The sequence below is a fragment of the Balaenoptera musculus genome, chromosome 4 (assembly GCF_009873245.2).
Source record: "Balaenoptera musculus isolate JJ_BM4_2016_0621 chromosome 4, mBalMus1.pri.v3, whole genome shotgun sequence".
NCBI classification, from domain to species: Eukaryota; Metazoa; Chordata; class Mammalia; order Artiodactyla; family Balaenopteridae; genus Balaenoptera; species Balaenoptera musculus.
Genome location: NC_045788.1, coordinates 142,073,745 through 142,087,656, shown reverse-complemented (window position 1 = coordinate 142,087,656; position 13,912 = coordinate 142,073,745). Strand labels below are relative to the sequence as shown.

The window sequence follows — 13,912 nt, the reverse complement described above, 5'->3', positions numbered from 1 at the left end:
AGTTCATTGATTAGCGCTAGTAGTTTTCTGGTAGCATCTTTAGGATTCCCTATGTATAGTATCATGTCATCTGTAAACAGTGACAGTTTTACGTCCTCTTTTCTGATTTGGATTCCTTTTCTTTCTTTTTTGTCTCTGATTGCTGTGGCTAAAACTTCCAAAACTATGTTGAATAATAGTGGTGAGAGTGGGGCAACCTTGTCTTGTTCCTGATCTTAGTGGAAATGGTTTCAGTTTTTCACCATTGAGAACGATGTTGGCTGTGGGTTTGTCATATATGGCCTTTATTATGTTGAGGTAAGTTCCCTCTGTGGCTACTTTCTGGAGAGTTTTTATCATATATGGGTGTTGAGTTTTGTCAAAAGCTTTTTCTGCATCTACTGAGATTTTCATATGGTTTTTATCCTTCAATTTGTTAATATGGTGTATCACATGGTTTGATTTGCATATATTGAAGAATACTTGCATTCCTGGGATAAACCCCACTTGATCATGGTGTATGATCCTTTTAATGTGCTGTTGGATTCTGTTTGCTAGTATTTTGTTGAGGATTTTTGCATCTATGTTCATCAGTGATCTTGGCCTGTAGTTTTCCTTCTTTGTGACATCTTTGTCTGGTTTTGGTATCGGGGTGCTGGTGGCCTCGTAGAATGAGTTTGGGAGTGTTCCTCCCTCTGCTATATTTTGGAAGAGTTTGAGAAGGATAGGTGTTAGCTCTTCTCTAAATGTTTGATAGAATTCACCTGTGAAGCCATCTGGTCCTGGGCTTTTGTTTGTTGGAAGATTTTTAATCACAGTTTCAATTTCAGTGCTTGTGATTGGTCTGTTTACATTTTCTATTTCTTCCTGGTTCAGTCTCGGAAGGTTGTGCTTTTCTAAGAATTTGTCCATTTCTTCCAGGTTGTCCATTTTATTGGCATATAGTTGCTTGTAGTAATCTCTCATGATCCTTTGTATTTCATCAATGTCAGTTGTTACTTCTCCTTTTTCATTTCTAATTCTGTTGATTTGAGTCTTCTCCCTTTTTTTCTTGATGAGTCTGGATAATGGTTTAACAATTTTGTTTATCTTCGCAAAGAACCAGCTTTTAGTTTTATTGATCTTTGCTTTCATTTCCTTCATTTCTTTTTCATTTATTTCTGATCTGATCTTTATGATTTCTTTCCTTCTGCTAACTTCGGGGTTTTTTTGTTCTTCTTTCTCTAATTGCTTTAGGTGTAAGGTTAGGTTGTTTATTTGAGATTTTTCTTGTTTCTTGAGGTAGGATTGTATTGCTATAAATTTCCCCCTTAGAACTGCTTTTGCTGCATCCCATGGGTTTTGGGTCATCGTGTTTTCATTGTCATTTGTTTCTAGGTATTTTTTGATTTCCTCTTTGATTTCTTCAGTGATTTCTTGGTTATTAAGTAGTGTATTGTTTAGCCTCCATGTGTTTGTATTTTTTACAGTGTTTTTCCTGTAGTTGATATCTAGTCTTATAGCATTGTGGTCAGAAAAGATACTTGATACGATTTCAATTTTCTTAAATTTACCAAGGCTTGATTTGTGACCCAAGATATGATCTATCCTGCAGAATGTTCCATGAACACTTGAGAAGAAAGTGTATTCTGTTGTTTTTGGATGGAATGTCCTATAAATATCGATTAAGTCCATCTTGTTTAATGTATCATTTAAAGCTTGTGTTTCCTTATTTATTTTCATTTTGGATGATCTGTCCATTGGTGAAAGTGGGGTGTTAAGTCCCCTACTGTGATTGTGTTACTGTTGATTTCCCGTTTTATGGCTGTTAGCATTTGCCTTATGTATTGAGGTGCTCCTGTGTTGGGTGCATAAATATTTACAATTGTTTTATCTTCTTGTTGGATTGATCCCTTGATCATTATGTAGTGTCCTTCTTTGTCTCTTGTAATAGTCTTTATTTCAAAGTCTATTTTGTCTGATATGAGAATTGCTACTCCAGCTTTCTTTTGATTTCTATTTGCATGGAATATCTTTTTCCATCCCCTCACTTTCAGTCTATATGTGTCCCTGGGTCTGAAGTGGGTCTCTTGTAGACAGCATATATATGGGTCTTGTTTATGGATCCATTCAGCCAGTCTGTGTCTTTTGGTTGGAAAATTTAATCCATTTACATTTAAGGTAATTATCAATATGTATGTTCCTATTACCATTTTCTTATTTGTTTTGGGTTTGTTATTGTAGGTCTTTCCCTTCTCTTGTGTTTCCTGCCTAAAGAAGCTCCTTTAGCATTTGTTGTAAAGCTGGTTTGGTGGTGCTGAATTCTCTTAGGTTTTGCTTGTCTATAAAGGTTGTAATGTCTCTGTCGAATCTGAATGAGATCCTTGCTGGGTAGAGTAATCTTGGTTGTAGGTTTTTCCCTTTCATCACTTTAAATATGTCGTGCCACTCCCTTCTGGCTTGCAGAGTTTCTGCTGAAAGATCAGCTGTTAACCTTATGGGGATTCCCTTGTATGTTATTTGTTGTTTTTCCCTTGCAGCTTTTAATATTTTTTCTTTGTATTTAATTTTTGATAGTTTGATTCATATGTGTCTTGGCGTGTTTCTCCTTGGATTTATCCTGTATGGGACTCTCTGTACTTCCTGGACTTGATTGACTATTTCCTTTCCCATATTAGGGAAGTTTTCAATTATAATCTCTTCAAATATTTTCTCAATCCCTTTCTTTTTCTCTTCTTCTTCTGGGACCCCTATAATTCGAATGTTGGTGCATTTAATGTTGTCTCAGAAGTCTCTGAGACTGTCCTCCATTCCTTTCATTCTTTTTTCTTTATTCTGCTCTGTGGTAGTTATTTCCAGTATTTTATCTTCCAGGTCACTTATCCATTCTTTTGCCTCAGTTATTCTGCTATTGATCCCTTCTAGAGAATTTTTAATTTCGTTTATTGTGTTGTTCATCACTGTTTGTTTGCTCTTTAGTTCTTCTAGGTCCTTATTAAACATTTCTTGTATTTTCTCCATTCTATTTCCAAGATTTTGGATCATCTTTACTCTCATTACTCTGAATTCTTTCTCAGATAGACTGCCTATTTCCTCTTCATTTGTTTGGTCTGGTGGGTTTTTACCTTGCTCCTTCATCTGCTGCATGTTTCTCTGTCTTCTCATTTTGCTGAACTTACTGTGTTTGGGGTCTCCTTTCTTCAGGCTGCAGGTTCGTAGTTCCTGTTGTTTTTGGTGTCTGCCCCCAGTGGCTAAGGTTGGTTCAGTGGGTCATGTAGGCTTCCTGGTGGAGGGGACTGGTGCCTGTGTTCTGGTGGATGAGGCTGGATCTTGTCTTTCTGGTGGGCAGGACTGCGTCTGGCAGTGTGTTTTGGGGTGTCTGTTAACTTATGATTTTAGGCAGCCTCTCTGCTAATGGATGGGGTTGTCTTCCTGTGTTGCTAGTTGTTTGGTATGTGGTGTGCAGCACTGAAGCTTGCTGGTCATTGAGTGGAGCTGGGTCTTAGTGTTGAGACGGATATCTCTGGGAGAGCTCTCGCCGATTGATATTACGAAGGGCCGGGAGGTCTCTGATGGACCACTGTTCTGAACTTGGTTCTCCCACCTCAGAGGCTCAGGCCTGACACTCGGCCGGAGCACCAAGACCCTGTCAGCCACATGGCTGGTGAGGATCAACAACTCTGCTTGCCCTCTGGGCTTCGGTTTCCTCACCCATAAACCGGAGTCATGCTGGGCTTTCAACGGGTCTTCCCTCCAAGCCTGCCCCTCTAGCTCCAGGCCTAAGCTGCTATTTGTCAGGTGCTTTCTCATCTGCCTTTTTAGGGCAGTTCTCTGGCAGACCCCAAGGCCTGGTCTGGTGTCCTCTGACCCCAGGTGGGATGGGGTCCCTCATCCCCCTCTGCCAGAGCAGACATGAGGACAGCCAGGGAAGAGGCCACCCAGGAGCCCCGAGGGAACATGATGGCACAGGATCCGGGACAGAACTGTTACCCACCTGGGTTCTTGGACTCTTTAATCAATAGAAATTAATAAGAGGCGAGACAAGAAATTCAGGCAAGGCTTTATTGGGACTCATTCTGCAGCAGGCGGGAGTGAAAACAAGTAACAGGTTCCCTTGCTCACTCGCTGAGGAGGGGGTGAGCTGGTCCCTTAAGTGGGGTGAGGGTAGGGGTCAGTCCAGGGGTCAGGGCTGGAGGGGTGCCTTCGGTGGTCTGCCCACCCCTTTGTGGTGCTGTGTACATGGGGCATTTGCAGTACCCTGCTTTTGCTTGCAGCAACTCAGAAGTGGCAGTTAGGTTTTTGGTCTTTTTGTATCTTGTTTTATCCTTAATTTGCCCCAACTGTGCATGCATGCTGTTATTTTTAGTCCCTCATAGTTTCTTTGTATCTGTTGCTTGAGAAGACGGTTGTCCAGGTGCAAGCACTGCAGCAAAGTGTCCCAGGTCCCAGTGTACCACAGAACCTTCTGCTGTGCTCTGAGCTCATTCAGCCCTGGTTGACCAGATGCCCCCGTCGACCACAGTTCCCTAGGGGGACTTTCTGGAATCTGGCTCTCAGGCCTCTTCGTGGAGCCTCCAGCCAGCCCCTTTGGGGTCTCTGCTGGACCATGGGGTCTGGGGAGGGATGCTGGGCTTTCTCTTTCTGAGAACCTCCGCCCTCAGTGTGGGCAGGGGTGGTGGTGAGACCCTGGTGATTTCTGGTGCCGCAGGTCCAAGTTCCTGAGCGACAGGTGGATGCTGCAGAAGGGCTTCATGAAGGAGGAGGACCTCTTGGTGAAGAAGCCATGGTGAGGACGCCTCTGAGCAGAGATCTCTCCCCGACCACATGCGTGTGGCTCGGGACTTGCGTGCCTGGTACCCAGGGCACGTGTGCTGTCCTGCACCTGGCTGGGCGCCCCTGCGGTCTCCCTGTCCTGGACTCGGCCTCCCGGTTCACGGCCTCCCTGCCCCACCCTCTTCCTGCAGGTGGTGGCACCTCCGAGTTCAGGAGCTGAGCCTGTCGGCCCCGCTGACGGTGCTGCCCACAGTCACCTGTGAGCACACCATCGAGATCCTCCGGGAGAAGGGCTTCGACCAGGCGCCCGTGGTGGACGAGTCGGGGTCAGTCTCAGCCTCCGTCCAGAGCTCTGCCCGCTGGGCCCTGCTGGGCGCCTCCAGCCTGTGCCCCACGCTGCTCTGTGTCGGCGGTGCTGGACGGGGCAGCCCAGTGGACCCCACAGCTGGCCGGCTGGCCTTGGTCACTTTGCACTCAGATGCTCAGAGCATTGGACGGCTGGTCCCTGAGCACCGGCCAGGATGGGGGCTGCTCGTTTAACCCTTTGGGCTTCAATGCCTGGGTCCCAGCCCACTGCACCCAGCATGTGCACAGGAGGCCAGTGTAGGGTCCTGTGCTGGCTCTGGGCACGTGACTGACAGTGGAAGGCCGTGACAGACGTGCCCTGGTGACAGTGACCCACCGTCAGGGCTCTCCCGGGACTGTCCCAATTCTAGCACCGAAAGTCCCATGTCCCAGGACACTGGCCAGCTGGTCACCCTTGACACCTGTCAGAATGGAGATGCCCAGGGGGCTCACTGGTTTACCGTTCCCTGCACTGGACGGTCAGCTCCAAGGGCGGGGTGTTTGGTCACTGCTGTGCTCCTGCCACACAGAGACCCTGGGCAGATAGTGGTTGATTCTAAGAGGAGTTCTGGGTTTGACCCCGAGGGTGGCTGTGCTGGATTCTGCTGTCTTGGCGGGGGGTGGGGTGGCGTGTGGAGAGCGCGGGAGAGGCACCCGTGCTGACTCCTGCCCCGTCCCCGCTTCCCCAGGGTGATCCTGGGGATGGTGACCCTGGGGAACATGCTGTCGTCCCTGCTCGCGGGGAAGGTTCAGCCATCGGACCAAGTTCGAAAAGTCATCTACAAGCAGTTCAAACAGGTACGAGCCCCGCGAGGCCTCAGCAGTCAGTGCTGAGACCAGCTCTGTCCCGGGAGGCGGGGCCGCGCGTCCCTCGCCCCGACTCTTGACACCACCCCAGACCCCATCAGACCCCTAAATCGGAGAATTCGCCCCAGCTTCACAAAGCGAGAAGCCCCAGGTGGGGAAAGGCCAGCATTGGTGAGGGCTCACCCACGCCCGTACTTTGGCAATGCCTGTGGTCACTGGCAAGCCCAGGGACCGTCATCCCAGCCGAGCCGGGCATCTGCCAGCGTGACCGTTCCCAGAGCACCGGGCCCTGACTTTGTTCTGTGCACACGTCATTTAAGATCACCTGGCACGCCTAAGTATTTAATAAGAACTAGAACGTTCTGGGGGCTGAGCCGGGGCTGGTCAGACCCCGTGGTCATCCTGAGATGATGGCCACCCTGTGATGGGCCAGGACAGAGCCGACTGTGTCCCCGAGGGTGCCTGGGGTCAGGGCAGCCCCTCTCCCTGGTCTCCTGACATTCCACAACCCCTTTCTCCTCGGACCCCCAGTGAGTGGGAGTGGTGGGCCGCTGGCTGTCTCAAGCTTGAGAGGCTAGCGGGTGGAGCCCAAATCTAGGAATGGATTTGATTTTCCTTCTTCCCCACCCCACACGTAGCTGAAATGTCACCAGAATCTGTGTGTTTCTCCCCATATCCACCCCCCTGCCATCGCCTCTAGCATGGTCCCTGCACGGCCCCTCACTCCTGGCCCTAACTCTCTGCGGCTGGAGAGACCACAGGAGACGTGGGTGGGGTCTTGTCCCTCCCTGCCAAGCCCAGCTGGGAGGGTCCGGGCCCTGCGACCCCCAGCTCCCTCCGCTCCTCCCGTCCTCCTGCGCTGGTTCTCAGACGGGCCGGTCCCTTCCTGCTGTCTTTGCACCAGCTGTCTCTGCTCTCCTGCCCCCCACCCCCCGTCACCTCCTCTTGGCCTCTCTGATGCCCAGGCCCCGAGCACCTTGCACACAGGGTGTGTTCTTGGAGCACTTATTGCCCCCCAGTGCAGTGGAAGCTCCACGAGGCTATCCTGGCCCCCGTGGCCCCTGAGGGGGGAACACAGGGCCCGGCGTCACATGCGTGTGGGTGGCCAGCCAGGCTGAGCAGGGGCAACCTTTCCGCCCATGCCATTGCCCACCAGCATTTCTGGAAGTTTCTGCCCCTCCTCTTCCCTGCGTTGAGCTGAACATAGCGTGTCCCATTTGATGATTTTGAAATGAACACACACCTGCGAAACCACAGTCGAGAGTGAGCGTATCCATCCCCTCCCCCCCTTCTACCCCGGCTTCCTCTCCCCTCCCCGCACGTCTATCCTGTCCCGTAGACTGTGCGCCCTCCCCAGGCTCGTGCGCATACGCAGCCCCACCGTGTGTACCCTTGTCTGGCTTCTTTCATGCAGCAGAGTGTTGTGTTTTTTTTTTCTATATAAACTTTTTTATTTTATTTTATTTTATTTTTGGCTGCGTTGGGTCCCCACTGCTGCACACGGGCTTTCTCTAGTTGTGGCGAGCGGGGGCTTCTCATTGCGGTGGCTTCTCTTGTTGCAGAGCACGGGCTCTAGGCGTGAGGGCTTCAGTAGTTGTGGCATGTGGGCTCAGTAGTTATGGCTCGCGGGCTATAGAGCGCAGGCCCAGTAGTTGTGGCGCACGGGCTTAGCTGCTCCGCGGCATGTGGGATCTTCCCGGACCAGGGCTCGAACCCGTGTCTCCTACATTGGTAGGCGGGTTCTTAACCACGGCGCCACCAGGGAAGCCCAGCAGAGTGTTTTGAGGTCCCTCCGAGGTGTGGTGTGCGTGCCGTCCACCCTTTCCCGTGCCTGAGTCCAGTTCTGTTGTGTCTCTGGCCTTTCCTGCTGATTCTCTGCTGTGCGCGCCCTTCCCTCCCCCGGGGAAGAGCTGAGCGCTCTAATGTTACCGAGTCCAAGCACGCTCTGCTCGCCGCACGACGGGCCAGTAAATCGGGAGACGAGGTGCTGAGGCTAGGAATACGACTTTATTTGGAAAGCCCGCAGACCCAGAAGATGGCAGACTGATGTGTCAAAGAACCATCTTCTCGGGGTCTGGATGGCAGTTTCTTTCATAGAACAGAGAGGGAGAGGAGGTGAGGAAGTAAAGTAAAAAGGCCCTAAGATTTGCAAATATCCCCTGGAATGGCCAGCCTCGGGGAGGGGATGTGTTAATGTCTTCTTTCTTGCAGCCATCCACAGGTGGACAGCTCAGGATGCTTCCCTGAACAAAGGCACTTGGGTTTAACCTTCAGGCAGAGGGGCGGCGTTCCCCGAGGCAGGCTGTTCCGTAGAGACAGTATCGTTTTAGCGAACAAAAGCACGGGAAGCAAAGGTTAAAGTAAAAGAAACAGATCCAGCATGTAGTCAGGATTGGCTCTTCCCTGTTCCACTAGGTCACCCCCCTTAGTGCCGAGGCTGACCTCCAGCCGCAGCCTTCCCCCGGAGTGTGGCCGAGCCCCAGTTCCCTGGGCTCTAGTGCCATCCAGACCCTCGGGGGTCTCGATGCCCTGCCACCGAGATGTTGGGTGGGGACGTGTGTGCCTGCTCTGCTTCAGGCACCAAGCCGTGGGTGTAAGCGGACACAGGACGTCCTTCAGCAGGGTCCCCGGCATCCCTGGTCCAGATAGTGTCCCGAGGAGAATGCGGCCCCGAGGAAACCTGGGTGGGTCCTGTCTCCTGGGTACACCCTCCGCATCCAGGGCTGCCCCTTCCTGCCGCCACGGGGGTCTGGCCGCCGGCAGTGAGCAGCACGGGGAGGTCCCCATGGAGCTGTGGCGCCCCTTTCCACCCTATTCTCCCGGCGGAGAGGAGAAATCCTGACCCCCGTGGTCTACTGACCACGCCCAGCGTCTGACCTCATAAAGGCAAGCGTTGGGGGAAGTTGCTTCCACAGCCCAGGGCCGCTGTGTTGTGTACGGCTCAGCGTGCACTAGTGCTTGGCAGGCAGCTGGTGCCCAGCCCTCCTTACACAGGTGAAGGCACCGCTGGCGCTTTTCCACTCACCCCGGAGCTTGCGTCCTCTCACAGGGAACTTGCCTCCATTGCCAGAGCCGAACTAGAAAGGGTTCCAGTGGGGCTAACAGCTTTGGAGATCACCTTGGGGTTTGAAAGATGGACCTAAGTGTCCTTTTTTTCTTTTTCTTGGAAGCTCTCATCATGTGTCTATTGAGCAGATGGCCCAGACTGGGCGCTCACCTTCCCCTCCCCTCACCACGCCCCGTACACCCGCCCCTCGCCACGCCCCATACCCCCGTCCCTCACCACGCCCCGTACCCCCTTCCCTCGCCACGCCCCGTACCCCCGCCCCTCGCCACGCCCCGTACCCCCGCCCCTCACCACGCCCCGTACGTACCCCCTCCCCTCGCCACGCCCCTTACCCCCTCGCCACGCCCTGTACCCCCTCGCCTCACCACGCCCTGTACTGTTACATCTTGCACTGACATAGGATTTGTTCCGATGGATGGTGAATATTAACGCTGTTCGTAACTAAAGTCACTAGTTTACTGAGGGTTCAGTCTTTGGGTTCTGCAACTCTGTGGGTTTTGACAAATGTACAGTGACCTGTACCCATTACAGCATCACACAGAGTAGTGTATGTGCCCCACGTGCCCTGGATCCCTGCACCCATTCCCCACTCCGTGAACCCTGCGACCGCCAATCTGCCTAGTTTTGCCTTTTCCAGAAATTCATAGAGGTGGAATCATACTGTGGGAAGCCGTCCTACTGGCTCTTTGCACTGAGTGATACGTATGGACTCTTCCAGGTCATCCAAATGTCCTTTCACGTGTGTCGAGTCTCGTTCAGTTTCTAAGTCAGCAAGACTCCAGAAGAACCTTCTGGAGGGACGCTAGCCTCTCCTGCTGCCCTGTGCTCCTTTCCTCGGGCTCCAGCCAAGCTGGGCTGCCCTGGCGAGCACTGACCACGGCTTCTCTTCCAGATCCACCTGACGGACCCTCTGGGCAAGCTCTCGCACATCCTGGAGATGGACCACTTCGCCCTGGTGGTCCACGAGCAGATCCAGTGTAAGTGGGGCCCTCTGTGGGCTGGGGACTGGGGGGCGGGAGCAGGAGCCCTGTGGGGTGCTGGCCACCGGGCCCCCGGCCCCAGGCTTGTGTGTGCGCGCTTTCCTGCCGTGAGCTCACAGGGCAACTGGGAGCTGGAGGTGCTGATCCCCAGCCTTGGGTGCAGATCTCAGAGGGACCCCGCTGTGGGCCAACCTGGGTACCGGCTCCCGGTGAGATCACAGGGCTTTATAACCTGCTCACAAAGCCTTTCCCGGGCCTCCTGGCCGCATCTCCAGAGGCCGGGGATGTCGTTCTGGTGCCGGGCGAGGACGAGGGTTATAGAAATCCCGAGAATTGGGGGGGGCCTTGGAGCCCGCCCTCCCGCCCACCGAGGGCTGGTCCCGGGGCCTGGGCCCCCCCATCTAACCCTCTCCCGTCCTTGGCTCCTCAGCGCGGGGCCTGGCCTTGGGGGTGGGGGGGACCTGCAGGTGTGTACGCCCCGCCCACCCCTCGAGCTGGGGAGCTGTGTGTGATCAGCATCGCAGCCTCCGAGTGACAAGGAGGGCGTCCAGGCCCCGGACCCCGAGCTTGGGAGGGAGGCTCCCCTTCTTGTGTCACACACTCGTGTTTGAACATCTGCACACCCTGACGTGGGATCCGGTTTCAGGGTCTGTAAATAAAGTTTCCTTTGACACCGCCCTGCCAGAAAGCACGGTCAGCGGCTGCTTTCGCGCTGTGTGGGCGGAGCTGAGGGGTCATAACAGAGACCGTACCGCCCTTTACAGAAAGTTTGCCGACCCGGCTCTGGCCAGCGTCTCCTGGGGGACCTGGAGACTGCTCCGACTGCCCGTCCCTGTGGGGCTCAGTGCTTCTCCAAAGCTGCCCCTTTGCCTAGAAGCCCCTCATCTCTTCTGGGTGCCCCTTGCTTTTTCCTGAGGTGCTCCGAGCCGGCCAGTAGGATGCCTGGCCTCTCTGTGTCCCCAGCAGCCCACCCTGTGTGACCTCTGCCCTCAGAGGCGTGAGGGACAGGCAGGGCAGCGGGGTCTGGTGGAATGGGACGCTACCTGGGCATTTACCGCCTGCTGCTCAGCTCTGCCCGGCCCGCTGTGTGCTTCATGACAGCTGTCAGTCAGGGTTCTCCCAAGAAGCAGAACTAGTAGGATGTGTGTATACAGAGGTTTGCTGTAAGGAATGGCTTATAGGCCGGCAAGTCCCAAGACCTGTGGGGCTAGTGGCCAGGCTCATGACCCCAAGAGTCAATGTTTCCAAGTCCAAAGGCCGGACGTTTCCATCTTACTCGTGGTGGGTCAGCCCTTTTGTTCTATTCAGGCCTTCAACTGACTGGATGAGGCCCACCCACACTGGGGAGTGCAATCTGCTTTACTAGGTCCATCCAATCAAGAGTTGATCTCATCCAAAGACACCCAGAATGATGTTCGACCCAGTACTGGGGCACTCCATGGCCCAGTCGAGTTGAAATGTAAAATTAACCATCTCCATCACCCTCTCTGTCCTTGGGCGGCAGGGCAGGGGGCCAGGGGTCTGCGTTCATTCTAAGCCTGAGAGAAAGGCGTGGGTTTGAACACAGAACTGTAGGCCAGAGATGTGAGCCAGTGGTGTTGGGTGTGAGTAGGATTGGAATTTCATGCCACGACTCGGGCCTTGGGCCCCAGGGGGGGACCACCGGCTGTTCTGAATGAATGCGACCCTCGGGCGTCCCCGGTGGGCGTGGCTCAGAGGGGTCAGGGCCCTGCTCTCTGCGGCTTCGCCCAAGTGGCTTGTGCTGGGAGGGGATGACGCTTGGGCTGCCAGGGCACACAGGTGCCCGTGGACACGGGGCATCCTCCCCACACACCCCCGCTACCCTGTGCCTGGGGGCGTGGCTGCCTCAGACCCGCTCCGTGTGGAGGCCCCTCTGAACCTGCGGCCTTGTCCCCCCTCAGACCACAGCCACGGGGAGTCCAGTAAGAGGCAGATGGTGTTCGGAGTCGTCACCGCCATCGACTTGCTGAACTTCGTGGCCGCCCGCGAGCGGAACCAGAAGACAAAGTCAGGAAGCGGAGGTGCCGGGGCCGCAGCCCAGCCCTGACTACCCCCCGAGGTTGCGCGGCTGTTCTCTTTTGCTTTCATAAACACTAAACAACAAACATGTGATTTTTAGCCACCTGGCACTGGGCATCACTCTGTCACAATGGGTAGCAAGGATGCTTACTGCTTAGCCCGGGCCCGGCAGAGATGTTATAGTTTCCCGTCATTAACACTTGGCCACCGAAATGAATCTATTTATGATTTATTCGATTAGATGTGTTTTTCTTTAACTAACTTTCTCTTAAGATGTTTCAGCAAGCAAATCTTTTAAAAGAGAACTCAGCCAGGCGGATGGACCCCTGCCATGACTGGGGTAGGGGGACTGAAGGCCGAGGCCAGTGCCTTTCCCGGGAGTCCAGAGGCGGGAGCAGAAGAATGGGGCCCAGGAAGCGTGGGTCGGTGCCGTGGCCCTTCTCTGAGCAGCGTGGTCCACTTGGGGATGGGTTGGTTGGAGTGGCTTGAGTGTTTGGGGTTTTTTAATTGAGGTGAAATCCACTTAACCTAAAATGATCAGTTTTTAAATGTGTAATTCAGTAGCGTTTATTAGAGGTCATCCAGCCACCACCTCTGTCGAGTTCCAGAACATTTCATCCCCCCGTTAAGCAGTCACTCCCCTCTCCCCTCCTCTCCTGGCACCCACTACTCTGCTTTCCATCCCCATGGATTTACCTGTTTTGGATATTTCATATAAAAAGAATCATACAATCTGTGACCTTTCATGTCTGGCTTATTTCACTTTGCCTGATGTTTTTGAGATTCATTCACACTGTAGCATGAATCGGTACTTCGTTTTTGTGGCTGAACAGTATTCCTTATACGGATAGACCACATTTTGTTTATCCATCATCAGTTGATGGACATTTGGGTTGTTTCCACTCTTGGGCTGTTGTGACTAGTAGTGCTATGCACCTTCGTGTACAGGGATTTGTTTGAACACCTGTTTTCAGTTCTTTTGGTTATATACCCAGGACTGGAATTGCTGGGCCACGTGATAATTCTATGATTAATTTTTTGGGGAGCCACCAAATTGTGTTCCACGGTCGCACCATTTTACATCCCCACCAGCAGTGCATGAAGGTTCCAGTTGCTGCACATCCTCACCAACACTTACTTTCTGGGTTTTGTTTTTTATAGCCATGATAGTGGGTGTAAAGTGTTACCTCACTGTGGTTTTGATTTGCATTTCCTTAATGACTAATGATATTGAGCATCTTTTTATGTGCTTGTTTGGTCATTTGTGTATCTTCTTTGGAGAAATGTCTATTCAAGTCCTTTGCCCATTTTAAAATTGAGTTGTTTGCCTTTTGTTGTTCAGTTGTAGAAGTTCTTTATATATTCTGGATACTAGAGCCTTATCAGACATGTGATTTGCAAATATTTTCTCCCATTCTGTCGGGTATCTGTCCTCTTTCTTGATGATGACCTTTGGTGTACAACAGTGTTTTGTTTTTGATGATGTTCAATTTATCTGTTTTTTCTTTTGTTTCGCTTTTGGTATTATATCCTTGCCAATCCAAGGTTGTGTTTTCTTCTAAGAGTTTTATAGTTTTAGCTTTTACGTTTAGTTCATTGATCCTTTTTTTTTTTAATTTATTTATTTATTTATTTATTTTTGGCTGTGTTGGGTCTTCGTTTCTGTGCGAGGACTTTCTCTAGTTGTGGCAAGCGGGGGCCACATCTTCATCGCGGTGCGCGGGCCTCTCACTATCGCAGCCTCTTTTGTTGCGGAGCACAGGCTCCAGACGCACAGGCTCAGTAGTGGTGGCTCACGGGCCTAGTTGCTCCGTGGCATGTGGGATCTTCCCAGACCAGGGCTCGAACCCATGTCCCCTGCATTGGCAGGCAGATTCTCAATCACTGCGCCACCAGGGAAGACCCCTCATTGATCCATTTTGAGTTAATTTTTGTACATGGT

General features: G+C 52.3%; 1 protein-coding gene across 4 annotated transcripts in view; it reads left to right on the top strand.

Annotated features, from left to right (window-relative positions):
• The window catches only part of CBS (cystathionine beta-synthase), a 30,660-nt gene extending 17,951 nt beyond the window's left edge, over positions 1 to 12,709 (top strand). For all 4 annotated transcript variants that reach the window (XM_036851154.1, XM_036851152.1, XM_036851155.1 and 1 more), the window contains exons 12-16: positions 4,667 to 4,744; positions 4,923 to 5,057; positions 5,766 to 5,874; positions 9,843 to 9,927; positions 11,853 to 12,709. In XM_036851154.1, coding sequence (XP_036707049.1) covers positions 4,667 to 4,744; positions 4,923 to 5,057; positions 5,766 to 5,874; positions 9,843 to 9,927; positions 11,853 to 11,998 — 553 coding nt within the window. In that variant the 3' untranslated portion in view covers positions 11,999 to 12,709. The remainder of the gene's footprint in view (positions 1 to 4,666; positions 4,745 to 4,922; positions 5,058 to 5,765; positions 5,875 to 9,842; positions 9,928 to 11,852) is intronic.
• The last annotated feature ends 1,203 nt before the right edge of the window (positions 12,710 to 13,912 follow it).